This window comes from Mauremys mutica, chromosome 1 (assembly GCF_020497125.1).
Source record: "Mauremys mutica isolate MM-2020 ecotype Southern chromosome 1, ASM2049712v1, whole genome shotgun sequence".
In the NCBI taxonomy this organism is placed as follows: Eukaryota; Metazoa; Chordata; order Testudines; family Geoemydidae; genus Mauremys; species Mauremys mutica.
In genome coordinates this window covers 102,766,496-102,788,120 of record NC_059072.1, presented here as the reverse complement: position 1 = coordinate 102,788,120, position 21,625 = coordinate 102,766,496, and the positions used below count along the sequence as shown (strand labels likewise).

Sequence of the window (21,625 nt, the reverse complement as noted above, 5' to 3'; positions counted from 1 at the left end):
GGCCGCCCCGGTCGCCGCTGGCATTTAGGCGGAGGGAGCTGGGGCAGGGGAGCGCAGGGAGGGCCACCTGCAGCAAGTGGGGGGGTGGCATGCAGGGGAACTCCCCGCCCCATCTCACCCCTGACCCGCCTCCTCCCCGAGCATGCCGTGGCTGCTTCACTTCTCCCGCCTCCCAGGCTTGCGGCACCTAAGCTGATTGGCGCCGCAAGCCTGGGAGGCAGGAGAAGTGAAGCAGCGACGGCGTGCTCGGGGTGGAGACGGAGCAGGGGTGAGCTGGGGCAGGGGGGTGCCTCAGGGCGGAGGGTGGGGAGCTGCCGCAATGGGGGGGCCGCAGGGCGGGGTGGGAGGGTGCAAGGTGGAAGTTTCGCCTAGGGCACAAACATCCTTGCACCGGCCCTAGAGCTGGATACAGTATTCAAAGTGTGGGAGCACCAGGGATTTATATAGTGGCATTATATTTTCTGTCTTATTTTCTGTCCCTTTACTAATAGTTCCTAATATTCTGTTAGCCTTTTTGACCACTACTGCACATTGAGGAGATGTTTTTCAGAGAACTATCCATGATGATTCCAAGATCTCTTTCTTGGTTGGTAACAACCACTTTAGAATCCATCATTGTATATATATAGTTGGTATTATTTTTTTCCAATGTGCATTACTTTGCACTTACAGCATTGAATTTCATCTGCCATTTTGTTGCCCAATCACCCGGTTTTGTGAGATCCCTCAGTAACTCCTCACAGCTGCTCTGGACTTCTGAAAACTTTTCCACTTCACTGTTCACAACATTTTCTGGATCATTAATGAATACATTGAAAAGCACAGGTCCTAGAACAGGTCCTTGGAGGACCCCTCTGTTCACCTCTCTTCATTGTGAAAAAGTGACCATTATTCCTACCCCTTGTTTCCTATCTTTCAACCAGTCACTGATCCATTAGAGGGCCTTTCCTCTTTATCCCATGGCTATTTAGTTTCCTTAAGAGCCTTTGGTGTGGGACCCTGGCTTTTCAAAAATCCAAGTACATTATATTGACTGAATCACCCGTGTCCACATGCTTGTTCACTTCCTCTGAGAATTCTAATAGATTGGTGAGGATGACTTCCCTTTACAAATGCTGGGTTGACTCTTCCACAACATATCACATTCATCAGTGTGACTGACAATTCTGTTCTTTACTGTAGTTTCTGCCAGTTTGCTCTGTTAATTTGCCCAGTGATTTTAAGACTCCTTTTTCTTGTAGCTTAAAGGAGACAGAGCAGTGATAGGGCAGAGAGACTGAGAAGCACCTTGTGCACACGCAAGCTTTGTGACTGTGTGTTTTTTGTAGTATAGTTGCTGTAGAGTCTATTGTGGTAGAGAAAAGACAGGTCTTAGCTATAATGGGCACAAAGGGAATTTTTTTTATTGAGGCCACTGGACACAGACAGGAAGCTGTAGCCCTCCCTGGCTCTTTAGCACCCAGAGTAACTAACACAGCCTATGTTTTTGTTCTGTGTTTGTACAGCACCTGGCACAGTGGTAGGGCCTGGTTCAGACTAGGGCTTGTAGATGCTACAGTAAATACAAATATTAAATAATAATATCCTCAGCCACCATTCCTCTTTGATCCCTTTACACCATGTAAGCCTGGTGGAAATGGCCTCTGGAGAATTCTGCTGCATAAGGAGGTGCCAGCGACTGCAGAGAGGCCAGAATGGCTCTTTGCCAGCCTCCATTGCTGCCCCTTTAGCGTAGTGGGTATGCCAGGATGTGTCAGGGGAGCAGAGGGTGTGACTGGAGCATGCTGTGTTCTGGCTAGGCCAAGTTGTGGAACAGCCCCTAGTGGACCTAAATCAGAGAAGACCTGAGGCTCCTTTAATGCTGGAGTAGGCAGGGCCAGGAATACAGGAGGTGAAAAAATTACTTAAATCCACTTTTGCATTCTCCTGACTTCTTTCCTGTATCAGGTAGAGATCAGGAAAAATAAAGAATATGGTCCCAAGTTTCTTCTTTTCCTTGATACTTATCCACCCAAAACTCAATAGACGGTACTTGTTGCAAATTATGACAGTATTCTATAGACTGGATCAACCCCCTATGGCAGCAGTCCCCAAACTTTTGAAGATCGCACCCTCCCCAACCCCTGTTCCCCCCCCCCCGAGCCGGGAGCGGGCTGCAGCTCCTGGGGATGGGCGCGGACAGGGATAAGGGGGCCAAGACTGGGACCACAGCTGGGGGTGGGTCTGGGGTCGGGAGCAGGGCCACAGCCAGTGGCCGAAGCTGGGGCTGAGGGCCGGAGTGGAGCCGCAGCCAGGCTGTGGTGGGGGCCGGCAGCCAGACCCACATAGCCAGGTGCGGCTCTGCTCCTGGCTCCGCCCCCAGCCTTGGTCTTGGTCTTGGAACGGATCCACAGCCAGTGGCCGAGGCCGGGGGCTGGTGTGGGACCAGAATGCAGCTGGGGGTGGGACTGGAGCAGAGCACGGGGTAAGGAGGGGGCTGGGTGGTGCTACCTCCCCACCCCAATGGGTGCTGGCCCAGACCCCACAGTTTGACGACCTCTACCCTACTGTAAGTTGCAATGTTTTGGAGCATTGCTATAGAATACCATGTGATTTACCTCTATATTTAAATAAGGGCAGTAGTTGTCTCATGATGTCACTGTGCCACTGGCCTCATTTTAAAAATAAGCCCAAACCGAAAAATACTATGCAGTTCTCTGCAGTAGTCCCACACTAGGCAAATGATCCTGCTTGCTCATGGGAGAGAAACCTAGCTTTCTTCAGACACGTGAAAGTAAAGGAACTAATAAGCACCCTTCATCAGTCAGATAAGCTCTATTTATACATCATTGGGTGGGTTTTTTTCCTTTCTTGGTTTACATTTTTGACTCTTTGATTTAATTTCCTCACTTACAGGCACACAGCTGTCTGGGCTTCATCCATAGATAAGTGGCTCTGTATAATAGCAGCAGCCAGGATTTGCTTTTCTTTTTTCATACCCAGTAGAAGCAATATGCTTTATATAGACTCAGCAGAACCCCCCCTCCCCGCCCTCCGCCCCCCCAGCTCAATTACTTTGTCTAGGTGCTCAGCTGGGATTTTTTGGTGGAAATTGAGTGCCTAACTCCCATGGGCTCCTTTGAAAATCCCAACCCAAATGTGTTGTACAAAATAGTCTCTATTTTGAGGAATGGTGTAGGATGGGGGATCAACTTTTGTAGTTGTTATCATTCATTTTAAGTTCCAGGTCCCTAACGCATTGTAAAAGGCCCATGTGATGCCATCTGACTGCTTCAGAACCAGACGGCCAAAGAGAAGACCAAATGTGACCCTAGTGTTGCCATCTCTTGCAGTTTTATCACAAGTCTTGTGATAGTTGGTGTTTTTTCTTAAATCCCTAAGCTCTGGTGAATACACCAGAATCCCCCCCTTTCATTTAAAAAAAAAGTTAAGTTTCTAGCCCTCATGATTGCAGAGAGAAACTTGAAAACATGAACGCTGGCTCAAATGCCAGGCGGGAACTAAAAGGAACTCCGAATGTATTGTTTTTAAAATCTTGTGATTTTAAAGCCACTTTCATTAAATTTGGGGCCTGACTCATGATGTTTGAACAACTGGGGTTGGTAGAACTGTAAATATTGGTAGCTGCCTTTGTCTTTACTGCACAGACTTTGTACAGAGAAACTACACAATCTCAATATGCAGTGCTCCATCTTGTTCCTCACCGAAAACCCCTCAGATCATGATAGAGCATTTGTTATTAGACCAGTACGCTCTGCACGTCACATCTGCTACTACAGCGGACACTGGGTGCAATGTATTTGGAAAATTAGGGGGGTTGGAGCAAGTTGCCAGGGGGGCATAGTTTGGGCACCTCTCTATAGCTAAAAGTGAAGTTTTACTCTGAAGAATCACTTGGTAAAAATAGCATTGGGTGGTGCCATGTTTGTGTCCCAGTGGCTTGCAGATTAGATGTGCTCCATTTCAGGGCTGGTTCAAACACATCTGGGCAACACTACAGAGTCACTCAAGGCCTCTCCATTATTGTGTCCCCCATTCTACCCCAGAGCTTACCGTTAAAACTAGATGCTGGATCAAGCTTTAAAAAAGGAGGAAAAAGAACAAAATGGGTGCAGGGACAATCTGGTGGGGAGGGTGATAGGACAGTAGCAGACATAGGGTACAGAGAGTAGTGGAAGCAGGTAGCACTGGAAAGGTAGAAGAGATATAGGGACAGACTGTGGGAAGGGAAGGGTCAGGGACAGGAAGCAGCAAGCAACATTAAGTGGCAAGACAGGGCCAGGGACTAGTGAAAGAGGCCTCCTTGTAAAGCAGAAGGAGCTACAAACCGTTGTCCAGACCTGGATGATTTGGGGTCCATGAGGTAAAGGCTCAGAATTTTCTCTTTGCCTGCCTGTGAGGTCTCCTCCTATCCGGTGTCCCCAATTCCATAGGCTGTTAGAAATGACCTTGCTCAGTTTACAAGTAAATTACATATTTTCTAACTGCTAGCCATGTAAACTCACCTTAAGATCTGAGCATTATGATGGATTCTTTCTGCTTCTGCACAATCACCAGTAAAAAAAGATTCCCTGTGCCAAATTCTGTCCTCTGTTACACCTGTGCAGTCCCATTGGCACCTAGTTAGCATGATGCATGAGCCAGAATATAATCTAGCTCACTCTCCTGCAATTTTGTTAGCTCTGCAGGATTGATATGGTTAAAAAACAAAAAAAGAAAGAAAACTCATTTTTAGTAACTAGTCAGCAGCCGTGACTGAATATGAACAAACTGCTGAGTAAAAGGGTTCAATTTCCATACTCACTTTCTCAATTAGAACTGCACTTTATATCCCAGATCCTCAGCTGGCATAAATCGGATGTTGCTTCATTGACTTCAGTGACGTTGTGTCAAATTACATCAGCTGAGAATCTGGCTCCATGAGTTTAATCTTTTTAAATCTCTTTTTCTACACTCTTATGTATGTAGGAATGCTCTAGAAAGAGACAATTCTCAACTTTTCTCCCCTCTTATGGGTAGTTAAGATGTGCAGTTGGGACTGACAGGCATTGGGCAGGTTAAATCATAAACTAGGGTGACCAGATGTCCCGATTTTATAGGGACAGTCCTGATTTTTGGGGTCTTTTTCTTATATAGGCTCCTATTACCTCCCACCCCTTGTCCTGATTTTTCACATTTGCTGTCTAGTCACCCTAATCACAAACAGAGCGACAGCCATTCCATGTTTCTACAGGAAGAGAAAACCAGTAGCAGGGCCGAGGAAAGCGCAGACACAAGAAGTGCCATTGTTTTATTATTGATATATACAGCAGGTGCTTTCTAGAGCAAATAAAAAGACCTGACTAGAGCTGATTAGGAAATGAATTTTATTTACCACATTCAAACTTAAAAAAAAAAACGTTTTACTGGATTTTTCAGATTTTCAATGAAACCCTGAAAAATTTCAGCAGAAATGGAGATTTTCTCACATTTTGTCAAAAATTTGTTTTTGTCTAAAAGTTTTTGATGAGCTCTAGATCTGACATGTTCCATTCCCTGAAAATCTAAACAGTCCCGTTTAAGAAATGATGCAACGAATGAGAGTAATAAAAAATGACCCTTATTTGGGAAAGCACAAGCTAGTGCTTACTTGAATAGGAACCCTTTCTTGCATTAGGGCCAGTGCGAGGGGAAAAGGGAAGGATAAGGGCACTTACACTACTCAGTTCTGGTATGTGCACATCTCAGTAGTAATTTAATTTATGTGTTTTAAAACAATATATTTGAAAATCATTTCCTCTTTGGGGCCCTGAACCTACACTGTAGAGGTTACTGGGAGTTTTCCCATTGACTTCAATAGGAGCAGGATCAAGCCCTTACATTCCTGCTAGGCAGTGGGTTCAGGGTCTGTATCAAGAGATGCCTGAAATGCTGAAAAGCATGCAGCTCCCTGCTTTGCCTTAGATATTTGTGGCATCATGACCTCTGCAAAGACAAACACAAAGCCCTGACTTAGCGTCTTTGTAGCTAGAAAAAACAAACAAAAGACCTTTTCTGTTTGCATGTATGTAAGTGCTAAGCACTATTATTATTTTATATCATTTTAAGGCTACACATTAATGGCCGAGTTCTGCCTGCTTTAGTCACACGAGTAGGTCTTTGAAATCAATGGGAGCTCTGGCTGCTCAATGCCTTTGAAAATCAGGCCACTTATTTAGGTATCTAAATATGGACTTAGACAGTCAAGTTGGAAAATAGCCTCAACCTTACTGCATCCCACTTTTTTCCCATCTGTACATGGGAATATTTACCTGCAGAACCTCAAATAAATGAGGGAGGATTATTAACTAATTAATGTTTGTTAAACGCTGTGTATTTCTGTAATATCTTCCACCTGAGGTTTTCAAAGTGTTATTATTTAACGTTTGTTATTGTACCTCACTTAATGGTTGTAAGGGGCTTTGGAGGCCTCGGGCACTACATACTTGTGACATAGCATGAAAACTGCCCTAGCTTTGTCAATGTGAATCATAATTACACTGAGTGATGGGGAACCTTACCACAGTTTTTTACTGTGTTTGCCTACCTACTAATTCACAAAAGTCTGATGCAGCAATGGAAAGACTCCCATGGAAGTCACTGGATCAGGCCCATAATTTGGAATCTACAGTAGGGTGACTTGCCAACTTTTCTTATTTTTTTAAAAAAAGCATTTCAGTTCTCCTTAAAACTTGGACTGTTCACTCTATGGCACGTTTGATCATGCTGCATGCATGGGGCAATGGTATCTTTCAGTCCATAGGGCTGTACAGCATGCAAAGCCACAAATATGAGGAAAGATTGGGGAGGACCAACCCACCTGATGGTCTCTGTAGCATGGAAATTCGCACTGATCCCTTTTAACATAAACATAAATGTGAGGAAATGAACATTTGATTAAACTAAACACACAGGTCTTTTTCACCCAGGACCCTAATTTAAAGCACAGTCACCTCCATGCAGAAAATAGTAGCTGGAGGAGGAATTATTTAATTTAATCATCTGGCTCTTATGTGACACTGTGAATGTCTGCTGAGAGAAGGGGAGAAAAACCCTCCTCTTTATTCTAGTAACTACCGAGGAACACTTCCATGGCAGGAAAGATTAAGTCCTGCATGAAGTACAGTACTTAATGTGCTTTGGACTAGTGATGTGCCCTTCGGACAGACCTACCCCAGTTTTATAATTCTCTCATTGAGACTTTTGGACCTCTGGCAGTCCTTTCTCCTGTTTTGGTTCCTCCCTGCCTCCCTCCTGCTGGGATACTTCACCATTCAGAATTTCTGCCACCCAAGTAGAAATTTTGATAGTGTCAGACAAGCTTAGCGAGAGACTCTTAATCTCTGCAGACTCGGGCAAGCCTAGGGAGAGAACTGAAGTGACTTCCCAGGTTGTGTGAGAATGTTTAAAGGATGCCAGAAATAGGCTGTCCCTATACTCTGTTACTCTGACCCACTACAAGCATAAATGGCCAATGATTGTCTCCAGTGTTCAGCTATCTGGAATTCAACAGTTTTTCTAGGAGTAAAGGAAACAGTTTATGGGAAAGAACTATTCTTCCTCCCCCCCCCAAGTTAAAAAAAAATGCCAGTGGACAGAGGACAAATTCTAAAACCCACCTGATTGGGCACTCTCCAGTTATAATAAGGTCCTTATACAACAAGGGCTAAATCCTGCTACCTCCTCCATGGCTGTGGAAGACTCCAGAAACAGGCGAACCTTCCTTTATCTCTCCCTCTCAACATTTGGTTATTCTGTCCTAGTATATAGGGGAGTACTTGTGCCCAAGAAAATCTGTCCTTCAAACCAGGAGGCTGGTGCCTCCAGACGTTCCTGTGTGGTTGAAGCCAGAATTGGTTTATAGAATTTCTTTCTCCTCTTTTGGTTTGTAACCTGCCTCTGACCTGCAGTAGAATAAACCAACCTAAAGACTCTCTCTTATCTCTTCTGATTACTTTAGATCTTCTGCCTTTAGATCTTCTCTCTTCTGCTTACTTTAGATTGTACTTTATTCTGCATTCATTCACCCATAGGTGTGGATGGTAAACTAGGCGTTGAGGAATTTCTGCCTGTTTTTGTTAGGGATGCATGCATATGTGTTTGTTTTTCTGTTACAGAAAAGTCTTTGTATCTCATTGAATATTTCCATTTGAACTATCAGGCTGCGATGACCTTTTCCTACAGTACAAAGGCAGCATGCTGTAGGTAACTCTTGTCCATCCTCCATCAAGAACTGGAGGTTTTGAGTCCAAGGAAGGCCTAATTGACACCAGATGGAGTTAAAGCTCCTGTAAATTTAGACCTTCTTCTGGCTTCATCAGGATTGTCACACCAACTTAGACTCCCACTGGACTGTCATATAAACACTTACTTAGTGTTACACTTATACCAATACAACTGCAGGACTTCAGTGGATTTACACCTGTGTAGCTGAGAGAATTTGGCTCTTAGACACCCACTCACTTGTCAGTGTGTAACTTATATGCCAACCATACACATCACCTCTGAATTTGGTCCACTGAATGTGCACCTGAGTAGGCCTATGCCAGTGTTACTCGTGTGACAATGAACAAGAGAGGGGCATAGCAAGGAAAGCAACTAAAACAAGAGTGTAAGAAGGTGTGAGTTACAGCAGGCTACAGCTTACTTTCATCTACACCTTTTTAAACCTTCTTCTAGCTCCTTGGAGTGTAAATTACACCAGCTCACACTTACCCCTTACTGAGGTGTAGTTGACTATAAGAAGGTCTAAGAATGTATAAGGGTAAAAGCTAGAAGCTGAGACTGGATGACAGGGGATGGATCACTTGATAATTGCCTGTTCACTCCCTCTGAAGCATCTGGCACCGGCCACTGCTGGAAGACAGGATACTGGTCTGTGTGGACCATTACTCTGCTCCAGTGTAGCCATTCTTATGTCCTCATTCACTTTTTTTAATGCTTTGCATTTTGTTGTGACTGATTTTGACTTTAACACCTCTGTATCTAAATCATAGCATAAATCAGAAGTCCAGCCTGTCATATGTCCTATGACAGATTAAATTTATTGGATGGAGGCAAGAATACTTGTGGCAGTCATTACACTCTGAGTTTTTTAACCCTATGCTGTAGCAGTAATGAAGGCAAATAATTTGTTTTTTCTCCTCCCACAATAGTATCCATGTAGAGCTGCTGAGTTTTTCCAGATGGGTGACAGCATGTTGAATCAGGGCCGCCCAGAGGATTCAGGGGCCTGGGGTCTTCGGCGGCGGACCCCCCACCCCGCTTCGGTGGTAATTTGGCAGCGAGGGGTCCTTCCGCTCCGGGACCCAACGCCAAAGTGCCCCGAAGACCTGCGGCGGGCACCCCCTGCCGCCGAATTACCGCCGAAGCGGGGAGGGGCCCCGCTGCCGAATTACCGCCGAAGACTTGGCACTTTGACGGCGGGTCCCGCTTCAGCGGTAATTCAGCGGGGCGGAAGGACCCCCCTGCTGCTGAATTGCCAACAATGACCCGGAGCGGAAGAAGCTCTGGCCCCGCAAGAGTTTTCTGGGGCCCCCGGAGGAAGTGGAGGATCCCGCTCCAGGGGCCCCGAAAAACTCTCATGGGGGCCTGGGGCAAATTGCCCCACTTACCCCCTCCCCCGGACGGCCCTGTGTTGAATCCAGACCATATCCACTGGGAAACAAAATCAAACATCTCTTGCTATGAGGAAGTTTCTGTTGCCTGTAGCAAACACTATTGATTGAATTCTTTCTGTACAGGGCAACTCCAAGGTGGCAGATCTAAGTTTGCAGTCTTCCCTGGTCAAGTCACCCCCAGTTTCACTCCCTGAGACCAGGGCCGCCCAGAGGATTCCGGGGGCCCGGGGTCTTCGGCGGCGGGGGGCCCTTCCGTTCCGGGACCCGCCGCCGAAGTGCCCCGAAGACCCGCGGCGGGGGCTCCCCCGCCGCCGAATTACCGCCGAAGCGGGACCCGCCGCTGAAGTGCAGCCCGGTCTTCGGCGGTAATTTGGCGGTGGGGGGCCCCCACCGCGGGTCTTCGGGGCACTTCGGCGGCGGGTCCCGGAACGGAAGGGGCCCCCCGCCGCCGAAGACCGGGCTGCGCTTCGGCGGCGGGTCTCGCTTCCCCCCCGCCCCGGCCCCAGCCTCTTACCCCCGGCTCCCTCCTCACCCGGAGTCTCAGCGCCTCGCCGGAACAGCCGCAGCGTGTGGCCGGCGGGGCCTGAGCTCCGTCCCGCTCAGAGCCGCGTGGTGGGGGGGCGGGGCTGGGAGCTCCACGCCGAGTGGAGGGAGCTGAGCTCAGCCCGGAGCTCGCAGCCCCGCCCCTCACCACGCGGCTCGGAGCGGGGCGGGGCTCAGGGGCCCTGGCGGAGACTCGGCGCTTGATGCGCTGAGGCTCCAGGAGAGGGGCGGAGGCGGGAGCCTCCGCTGTTCTCTTGGGGGCCCCTGCGGAGCCTGGGGCCCGGGGCAAATTGCCCCCTTTGCCCCCCCCTCTGGGCGGCCCTGCCTGAGACACTGAATGTTGTAGGAGGGCTTTGGTGTAGAACTTAACAGACATTCAAGTACTTCAGTGTGGCTAGTAAAGTCTAGCAAGGGGCAAGCTGCTTCCATCAAGCAAGCAGTTGTTAGGCTTAGGCTCAAGAAGCTATCTTCGTTCATTGATATGCACACTAAGTGCCATCTCTTCTCTAGCCATGCCTGTCTTGATAAGGTTATTTAAAAGGTTGTAGAGGGGCAGCTCTAACATTTTCTGGTGTTCTCAGGTTTCTTTGGCCCCTGTCAGTCTGGGTATGGCACACAGATGATTCTGGTGGTGTTGAGGGATAATCTGCTCCTAGCGGTGAACAAAGGTCAAGTGCCCAGGCTGATTCTTTGATCTGTTAACAGCTTTTGAGCCATATGATCAAGAAATGTTGTTCATGTATTTGTGGACCTTGGCTGCAATGGATAGAATTGCTCTTCAGCAATTTTGCTCTCTCTTTTCTGAGAGGTCCTCGAGGTTGACGCTGGCTTATTGCTTACGTACCCGACTTTCTGTCACCCTCCTGTCCAGCATTTATTGGGAGGATGGTAAAGCAATTTGGTCTGACCCACATGGTGCTGTCTCCTGGCCGTCCCAGGGCCTGACCAAGAGAGGCATTTGAGTGAACATAAGATGGCTCAAATTCATTCCAGACAAGATGGAGGAGTTGCTGTGTGGCAGGAAAAACATGCACAGCCTATGCAAGGGCAGCATTTGCCGCCATTACTGTGAGGTGTGTCCACCCTTTGTCAGGTAGATTTGCTGTTTGGTAGTGCTTCCCTAGCCATTTACCGCTGGATTCACGGTCAGTGCTGGTGGACAGAACCACCATTTTATTGGATAAGTGACCTGATTCTCTGATGTGAACCTCACCACAGTCATGCATGCCCCTGTGACCTCACATTTGGATTGTTGGGACTACCCTTCTGGACTCCTCCAAAGCTGCAGCAGAGGAGACTGTCAAGTTACTCAGCAGTGTTAGTTATAAGGAATATATTATCTCTGGCCTCTGGAGTCTTCACTGGCTTCCAATTCAATTCCTGATGTAGTTCACTCTGTATATTTTGTTGCATAAAATTCGATCTGATTTTAGTTCTTGCTTTCTACCCCAAGTATTGTCATGACAGTTAAGATCAGCTGAGGGGCTTTGTTCACAGACCGTACCCAGATTTGATTATCTATAGTTTGGCAAAATGGCATTGCCAGCAGAGTCTGACTAAGTGCCATCTATAGGTGAGCACCTGAGAAACTGTCATTGTGGCCGCCAGTGTTGCAAAGTTTGATTAACCCAGATATATCTGTACATAAGTAATTATACAATACAATACTATATACAACACATACAATAATAATAAATACTATAAATTGATGTTATATGTATGTATGTCTTAGTGTGTGTGCACATGCACATGCAATAAGTCATGGAGCTACAGTAATTTACACGAGCTTCGGATCTAGCCAACAGTTCTCAATGGATATATCTCATAAAAACACAGGAGGCACTAACTGGCCCCTTATTTGCCTTCTCAATAGAGAGGACAAATACTGAATGAATCCTGGTGATTGAATTACCCTCTCACTGCTAGAGAGGTCCTTCCAAGTCATGATGGAGACACATTGGTAGGGCAGCGTGAGAAATTTGTACGGCATCTGCTGTGCTTGTGTAGACAAAGAGAACACTTGAGTTTCCACTGCTGTTAATCCAGTTTCTTAAACCAGTGCTAAATTCCCTTTCATTTTGTTTTTTCCAAATCCTATTGGTTGCACTGTGTCCACTTTTCCACAGACTAGAACTGCTGATTTATGTGTAAGGAGTCTATTTGTTTTCACTAGTATTTAGGAGTCCTACCGCTACGCTTACTGCGTGTTTGTATTGCCATTAGGAAGAGATTTATTTAGGAATTTACTTTTTTCTAGTAGCTCTCAATATGCTTTCCAAAAAGAAATAAGATTCAAGCCCTACCCTGAGGATCTTACAATCTAAAGTCAGATTGAGTTTATGGGGATAAGTGCATGTCTGTTAAAGACCCTCAGTCCACAAGCTGATCTGCACATGCAGACTCCTGTGCACATGTGGAGCTCCACCGAAGGTGCAGAGAGTGGAGAAGTCTGCATGAGTGGAACAGCTTTCAGCATCCGGAGCTTAGATTGCCCAGAATGTGTTATCTATTTACATGGCCCGCAGCACTGTATTGTCTGACCCCTTTGCAATCATTCACGAACTTTATCCTCACAACAGCCCTGTAAGACAGGGAAGAACCATCTCCATTTTACTGATGGGGAACTGAAGCCCGGGATTACATTCATTTCCAAAAAAAGAACAGGAGGACTTGTGGCACCTTAGAGACTAACAAATTTATTTGAGCATAAGCTTTCGTCATTTCTAAGTTAGTAAGGAAAAGATATAAACACACTGTGAAAACTATTGACGTAAATCTTTGTGTAAGGCAATGGTCACAACATTAAAATGTCTGGTGTTTTATTACATGCAGTGTGGTGCCTCCTTTTTTCCTGCATTCTCCAAAAAGGAATCTATTTCTGGACTAAAACATACCCAGCACTGAGTAACAGTCAATATACAGATGTGCTACACAGGGGCTTCAAGTGGAATTCTAGCATGACAACCCACCACCCTCTCAGACATACCTGCCAATATTTGAAAGTGGCAATTAAGGTTATTTGGAGAGAAAAGCCTTCAAAATGTAGTGAGTAAAAGAGTTTTTTGAGAGAGGGAGTCGAAAAACAAATGGAAAATATTTTGTTAAAAATATATCAGGAATGTCCCTCCTAAACAGAGATGTTTGGCTTTGGGGACAACACCCAGTCCAAGATCAGACCGTGCACACAGCTGCTGAAGTAAATTCAGCTACTTTGAAGTTAGAAGCATGGAAATGCCAACAATTATGTAGCATCTGACATATGAATTCACTGAGGTGCAAGTGAAAGTTGAGCTCACACTCTGCTGCTGTTGCCCTGGCTCTTTTTTCTTATGTAAACAAAACCAATTTTCTTCTATGGAAAATCATCTGTTTGTGTTTCTTTATTTTGTTTTCTAAACTGCTAATTCCCTAAAGGAACTGAGGCTATTTGAAATAGCATCCAAAATTCAGGAGATAATCAGTAAAAAACAAATATTAGCTTTTGTAAAACCTGGGAATTTTTCATTAAAAATTGGTAAAAAACACAAAACAAAGGGCCTTAAATATATGTGATCAAAGTGTAGGCTTCTTTTCATAATCACAGAGAGGCAGGATGATCTTGTGGTGAAGGCACTGAATTTGGACTCGGGAGATCTGAGTTCATTTCCAGGCTCTGCCACAGACTTCCTGTGTGACCTTGGGCAAGTCACTTAATCTCTCTGTGCCTCAATTATTTGTCTGCAAAATGGGGCTGCTAATATTCCTTCCTGCCCATTCTTTGTTTGTCTTGTCTGTTTAAACTGTAAGCACTTACTGTCTGTTTGCCCAGCATCTAGCACAGTGGGGCCCCAGTCTTGTTTTGCGGCTGTAGGCACTATAGTAATAGAAATAATAATACATGATTATTGCTGAAGTAAGGGACAAAATGCACATTGTATTGACTAGAGATGAGACAGCCTTTAACATAAGAGAAGAGTGGTAGCCCTATTTGAATAACTGACATAGCCTCTCTGCCTCTATTTCTCTTCTGAAAAATGAGTGTAATAGAACTTATCTCCCTCATAGAAGGATCCGTCAGAGTTTGTACAGCCCTTGGAAAATCTGAAGTGGCACAGTGCTGTCTTAGCTCTGAATAAAGGGGATGTTCTAACCTGGCCAGGCGTTCTCATTTTATTGCAGATATTGTCTGCATACCATCTGGAATTGTTCTCTGCTTAGTATTTTTAGTATGTAACATACATTTTCACATGAAAAGTCAATAAAATATGCATTATATATGAAAGCTGATGTAGTAAATGAAGAACGGACAGAATCCAGGCCCTGTTGTGAACCTCAGAGGCCCCAAATCTTCACAGTTTTAGTCTAGCCTGGCGTAAGTTCCTCTTGCCAGTGTTCTCCATGTCAGATTTTAGAAGAGACAAGAAGAGCTTTTAATGTAAACTGTACTCAGCTTTACTGGGGATCTTTTTAGATGTACTTTCTCTGCCCTCTGCTGACAGAACTGAATAATGACATGTATGATCTCCGTGAGTTTTCCAAGACAAGAAATGGTGAGAGAAATATTCCCTCTCTCTCTGTTGTAGGCAGGGGTGGCTCTAGACATTTCGCTGCCCCAAGCAGGGCAGCATGCCGCGGGGGGTGCTCTGCCGGTCGCCGGGAGGGCGGCAGGCGGCTCTGGTGGAGCTCCTGCAGGCGTGCCGCAGGCGAGCCGTGGGACCAGCAGACCCTCCGCAGGCACGTCTGTGGGAGGTCCACCGGAGCCGCCTGCCACCCTCCCGGCGACCGGCAGAGCGCCCCCCGCGGCATGCCGCCCCAAGCACGCGCTTTGCATGCTGGGGCCTAGAGCCGCCCCTGGTTGTAGGGCTGGAGCTTTGTTATTTGTTTGTTCTATTATTGTCCCTGTTGGCTCCTTTGTAGAATGTAAATTCATCGGGGCCAGAGTCGTGTTTGTTTATATGATGCTTTCTATCACTGAATGTATACTTTCAGGGTTATGTAAATTAGGCCCAAATCAAGGTCTGCTACACAAAGAGCAAATAAACTGGGTTTGCACAAGAGATCACCATGGGAGGAAACAGAATTCTTCCCCTCCACCCCCCACTACTAGGGTCCATTGGAATAGCACAAGTTGTTGCCACTGTGAGGAATTTTGTAGTAAAGGTCCCACTGGGCACACTTTGGGCCCACCCTCAAATGCCACGACCTTGCCACGGAGAAACTCACCACAGAGCACCATTCCAGGGGGCACTGGTCAGTAGTCTCCAAGGTAGCTTCTCCACAGCCTGCAGCTCCAGCAGTTTCCAGCGCTTAATTATCTCTTTCTTCCTTTCTCGCAGGATGTCCCTGACTACCAAAATATCCGAGAGCTCCCTTACCTGGATATGGTGATTGCAGAGACACTGCGCATGTACCCACCTGCATTCAGGTATACCTGTTCCCTCCTGCTCCTAGAGAGTACATCATTAGATAAATACGTGGAAATCTGTTCGGAAGCCCCATGCTCTTGGCCGCCATGCAGCTAAGCTATCAGTACTGCTCGTGCACTTGAGAGATACAATGGGGCCAAATGAATGAAGACTGGCTAAGCTTGGTCTACTTAATGCACCCTTTTCAAGGCCAGCTGGTCAGGAGTCTCTTTTCACTGTTCTTTGGGTCCCCCTAGCCCAGGGGAAGCAGCATCTTTGAAGCAGACTAGCCTTAGGAAGTTAGATGGTTCTTCTTTGCTCTGCTTCAGAGACCTGAGTACAGAATTTATGTAGCCTACTGGCTGAGTAGGCATTAATTAATATTAATAAATGTATTAATGATTGGAGATATACCTATCTCCTAGAACTGGAAGGGACCTTGAAAGGTCATCAAGTCCAACCCCCTCCTTCACTAGCAGGACCAAGTACTGATTTTTGCCCCAGATCCCTAAGTGGCCCCCTCAAGGATTGAACTCACAACTCTAGGTTTAGCAGAACAGTGCTCAAACCACTGAGCTATCCTCCCCCCATGTCAGTCACCCCATTAAACTCTTGATCTTCTGAAGATTGTGCATGTCCCTTGCTGTATTCAAAAACATGAATTGTCCTATGTGCTATGTATAGCTCATTCTGTAGTATAACATTCTGCCCTAATACTGTTCTATACCGTTATAGCTAACTCTAGTGCCTCCATCCAGTGGGTATTAGAAATTTTCCTTACCAGATGCTCAAATATTTTCCCAGGGAGCTTAGAAGTGTTTATTTCAAAAAGGTGGAGGGGAATAAAGAAATTAGCAAACTGTGTAAGATCACAAAACTGTGGCAGAACACAAGTCTCAGCTCTCAGGGTGGGATTTTCAAAAGCAAAGCAGCATTAAGCAAACTCTGCTTCTATTGAAATCAATGGTAAAGCTCCCCTTGATTTCAGTAAAAGCAGCAAAGAATCCTGTGGCACCTTATAGACTAACAGACGTTTTGCAGCATGAGCTTTCGTGGGTGAATACCCACTTCTTCAGATGCATCTGAAGAAGTGGGTATTCACCCACGAAAGCTCATGCTGCAAAACGTCTGTTAGTCTATAAGGTGCCACAGGATTCTTTGCTGCTTTTACAGATCCAGACTAACACGGCTATCCCTCTGATACTTGATTTCAGTGGGAGTAGAGTTAGGCCAACGCTGAGCACTTTGGAAAATCCCACTCTACGGTAACAAGTACCTTAAAATAGAATATCTGAAAATTAACCCCTCTTTTACTTACCCTCCAAGGGCAGGATCTTCCAAGATTTTCTGTGGAGTTGCACAGGGTTATAAGGGTTAATTATGCTTGCTCATAAATGACAACATTTAACTCTGAAATCTGTGGTATATAAATGGAAGTTCCTGTGCCTGTTAACCATCAGGGACATTTGAATATCAACTCTGTCTGAAACACTGGGAAACAATCAATGTTTGTCAGATGGGAAACAGAATTAGAAGAGAAGGAAGTTATTCTGGAGCTCCCATTGGTGTCATTTGTGGTTGTTTCTGATTTCTATCTAAGGCCCAGTGCATTGCAAAGATGTCAGTTACATAAGACAAGAATACTGCTGTATTCCAGAATACAAAGAAATAGTGAAAATTCAATAGCAAACAAAATAATTTTACTACTACGAGTGAGAAAGATTTTAAAACAATCTGAATAAATAGAGAACTTCATTCTGCAGAGCTGGTGGTCCAATACCTTTCACCAATATCCTATTCACTTTTCAGCAAAAGGGAGTACTTGACAATATTTTTCTCAAGGCTTTGGTTCTTAGTTATCGATTTGTATTTAATTTTGTGTGAGAGAGAACATAATGCTGTGAATAGTGCCAAAGTGTCAGTCCTAGAGACTGGAATCTTCTGTTTATTCACTAAATAGGTACAGGGTAGGCACCAGTAATCATAGATACAGTAATCATAGATCATAGATAGGTCACTACTGATCTGGAGGAAATATTTTTTAGGGCTGAGAACAGTTCAGCCTCCAGGGTCCATGCAGTCTTTGGTTTCTGCTGAGACTGTTCATATATTATTATTTGTATTACTGAACCACCTACAGGCCCCAATCAAGATCAGGGCCCTATTTTGCTTGGCACTGTTCACACATATAGTGAGAAAGAGTCTTTAATTTGAAAAGCCTACACACCAAATGGACAAAACAGATGAAGGATGAAGAAAAGAAGTATTACCCCCATTTTACACTTGGGAAATTGAGGCACTGAATGATGAAATATAAAATTTTCAGAAGCACATAAGTCTCATTTTCACACATGATTTAGGGAGTTAGGCGCTTTTGAATTTTTTACCCTTCATCTTTTATTGCTTGAAATTCAATTGGACTTAGGCATCTAAGTCACCTAGGATAAAAATTTGCAAAAGCACCTACGTTGCTTGTGCAAGGTGATGCAAGAAGTTTGTAACAAAGCCAGGAATTAAACCCCCATCTCGAGTGCTAGGTTAGCGCGTTAACTAAAAGACCATCCTTCCTCTCTAACGAGGGAGCCAGTTCTGGTAGCAGTTTCTGTGATTTCCAGTGGCTAATGAAAGGAGACCATCACGCTAATGTAACATGTAGGATACCGAACAGCCATCAAGTGATAACAGTGCACAATAGGAGCTGGGGCCTCTAGCTGCTATGGTAATAGAAACATTAAATTACTCATAAAAACCTCCCTTCAAAGAACATTGTGAAGGGTTGCAAGGTCAAGCTCTCAAAAGTTAGGAAATGCCAGAATTAAGTTAACCTTTAATCTGGCCCCCTTATGATGGTCTCTACTGATGTGACCACATGCTATTTTTTCCACAGGACCCCTGCCTCATTTGGTGCACAGGATGGACTGTGCTCACTTAGTGAGCAGCTATTCAGTCTTTTCTTTCATTCCTCATCGTTCAGTGTGCGGCGCCAGGTCTCATTTACTGCACACTATTCAAACTGTGCTCTGAAAACAGAATTATTAATTCCCTCCTGGGTTTTTCTATGAGCTCATCACTGTATAGCCGAGAGAGTCACAGACATTAATTAATTAATTTTCACAACACCCCTGTGAGGTGAGGGAGTGGTATTGTCCCCATTTTACAGATGGGGAACTGAAGCACAAAGAGATTAAGCTCAAAAGCGTCCATTAATTTGTTGTGCCTGAGTGATTTTTTTTTCAGCGTGCTTAGCATTACACAGCACTTTGTATTCAAGCCCAGCTCCTGTTGACTGCAGTTGCAGCTGAGCGCTCAGCAGTTCTGGAAATCATAGAATATGAGGGTTGGAAGGGACCTCAGGAGGTCATCTAGTCCAACCCCCTGCTCAAAGCCAGACCAATCCCCAGACAGATTTTTGCCCTGATCCCTAAGTGGCCCCCTCAAGGATTGAGCTCACAACCCTGGGTTTAGCAGGCCAATGCTCAAACCACTGAGCTATCCCTCCCTGCCATTGGGGGAGCTGCACGTCACTGGCTCTGGCGGAGGATTCAGAATGGGAGACAAACCTTTTTGGGAGCAGATTGGATCCAGTTTTGTACCTCAGACCCCAGGGTATCAGGTTGGGTACCCAGAAAATAAGGAACATAACAATTAGTGACCAACTCTGAAAAGTTTGGTATAAGGGAAGGGACTTGTCCAGAACTCTGTGGCAGAGGCAGGGTTAGAATCCAGTTCTCCAGAGCATCGTTCAACTGCCCTATCCATAAGACCACCCTTTCTCTTCCTGCAATCCTGTCTCATTCACTACACATCTTCTAGCTGCCGCAACAAATGAAGGAGGCATCCCACAAACAACAGCCTCCTTCACACAACCCCAATTCATTTCCAGAGAATGAGGGCAAGGGTCCTGTGAAAAAAGTACTATGGCATCATTAATGAAAGGCTGTATCAGGGGCGCTGGAACAATTTGTATAGCGGGGGTGCTGAGAGCTATTGAACCAAACTGTAAACACTGGATATGATGGAAACCTCTTCTAGTCAGGGGGTGCTGAAGCACCCTCCACACCCCTAGTCCCAGCCCCTATAGGTTGTATCATAATTCATATGCATAAGGAGGCAAAATTAATGTTGCACAGGCACCTTAATACTGGATTTCCTGACTTTGATTTTGCAGCATTAATTTTTAATATGAGTAATTTCCTATGTTTATAAAAAAGCAAACTGAAGAAAAAAAACACCCCAGAAATTCCATCACGTAGCATCATACTGATACCCACATGGACCATCATCATTGCTGGAACCTTTAGATCCACTGCTAGGGTTGCCAGCTGTGTAATCACACAAATCCAAACACCTTTACCATGCCCCCTGCCCCACTCCTTCTCTGAGGCCCCACCCCACTCACTCCCCTCTCCCTCCCCCACCCTCACTCACTTTCACCAGGCTGGGGCAGAGGGTTGGGGTGTGGTAGGGGTTGCGGGCTCTGGGATGGGGCTGAGGGGTCGGAGTGTGGGAGGGGTTGGGGTGCAGGAGAGGGTGTGGGGTTCAGGCTTCAGCTGGGAGGTGCTTACCTGGGGTGGCTCCCGGTCGGTGGCGCGACAGGGCTAAGGCAGGCTCCATGCCTGCCCTGGCCCCGCGCTGCTCCCAGAAGCGGCCGGCATGTCCCCTCAGCCCCGGGGAGCTGCGGAGTCGGCACTCAGGGTGCACAGAGACACCCCTGCCCCCACTGGGAGCAGCCTGGGGCCAGGGCAGGCAGGGAGCCTGCCTTAGCCCCGCTGCGCCGCTGGACTTTTAGCACCTAAAATCTTCCAGTTTGGCTTCAGTAGCCTCTGGGAGATAAGGCCTGATAACCGGAAGACTCGCAGCAAAACCAGGAGGGTTGGCAACCCTATCCACTGCTCAGACCTTTGCCTCCTGAACTGAGTAACTGGTTGATAGCAGTAGTAGGTTGCCATTCTGTCTGTGGACCAGCACTAGAGGGGGGTGAGACATTTTGCCGGTGGGCTTCGTAGATATTTGCTGACAACAGAGGAATGGTGAGGCTCAGAATGGAATGTTTGGCTCCGTCCCAGGCTCTGGAGGGCAGTGTGTTCTCGTGGGCACAGACTCTTCTGCCCATTTCCCCCCAATCTTGACCCCTTCTGCCCTGTTCCCTCCCCAGTCCCGACTCCTCATTCCAATTCCATTCTCCGTACCCAGCCAGTTCAGGTTCTTATCCAAATCTTATTAAACTCATAAATTGTTCGCCCTCTATAACACTGATAGAGAGAGATGCACAGCTGTTTGCCCACCTTAGGTATTAATACATACTCTGGGTTAATTAATAAGTAAAAAGTGATTTTATTAAATACAAAAAGTAGGATTTAAGTGGTTCCAAGTAGTAACAGACAGAACAAAGTGAATTACCAAGCACAATAAAATAAAACCTGCAAGTGTATGCCTAATACAGTAAGAAAATTGAATACAGATAAAACCTCACCCTCAGATGTTTCAATAAGCTTCTATCACAGACTGGATGCCTTTCTAGTCTGGGCACAATCCTTTCCCCTGGTACAGCCCTTGTTCCAGCTCAGGAGGTAGCTAGGGGATTCCTCATGATGGCTGCCCCTTTGATCTGCTCCACCCACTTATATATCTTTTGCATAAGGCGGGAATCCTTTGTCCCTCTCTGGGTTCCCACCCCTCCTTCTAAATGGAAAAGCACCAGGTTAAAGATGGATTCCAGTTCAGGTGACATGATCACATGTCACTGAAAGACTTCATTTCCCACTTGCCAGCACACACGTATACAGGAAGACTTACAGGTAAAACACACCCATCTGCAGACAATTGTCCTGGTTAATGGGAGCCATCAAGATTCCAAACCACCATTAATGGCCCACACTTTGCATAATTACAATAGGCCCTCAGAGTTACATTTCGTATTCCTAGTTTCAAATACAAGAGCGATACATTTATACGAATAGGATGAACATACTCAATAGATTATAAGCTTTGTAATGATACCTTACAAGAGATCTTTTGCATGAAGCATATTCCAGTTACATTATATTCACACTCATTAGC

General features: G+C 45.8%; 1 protein-coding gene across 6 annotated transcripts in view; it reads left to right on the top strand.

Moving 5' to 3' along the window:
* TBXAS1 (thromboxane A synthase 1) overlaps positions 1-21,625 on the top strand; it is a 329,156-nt gene that overhangs the window by 300,324 nt on the left and 7,207 nt on the right. For all 6 annotated transcript variants that reach the window (XM_044988623.1, XM_044988655.1, XM_044988639.1 and 3 more), the window contains one exon: positions 15,497-15,585. In XM_044988623.1, coding sequence (XP_044844558.1) covers positions 15,497-15,585 — 89 coding nt within the window. The remainder of the gene's footprint in view (positions 1-15,496; positions 15,586-21,625) is intronic.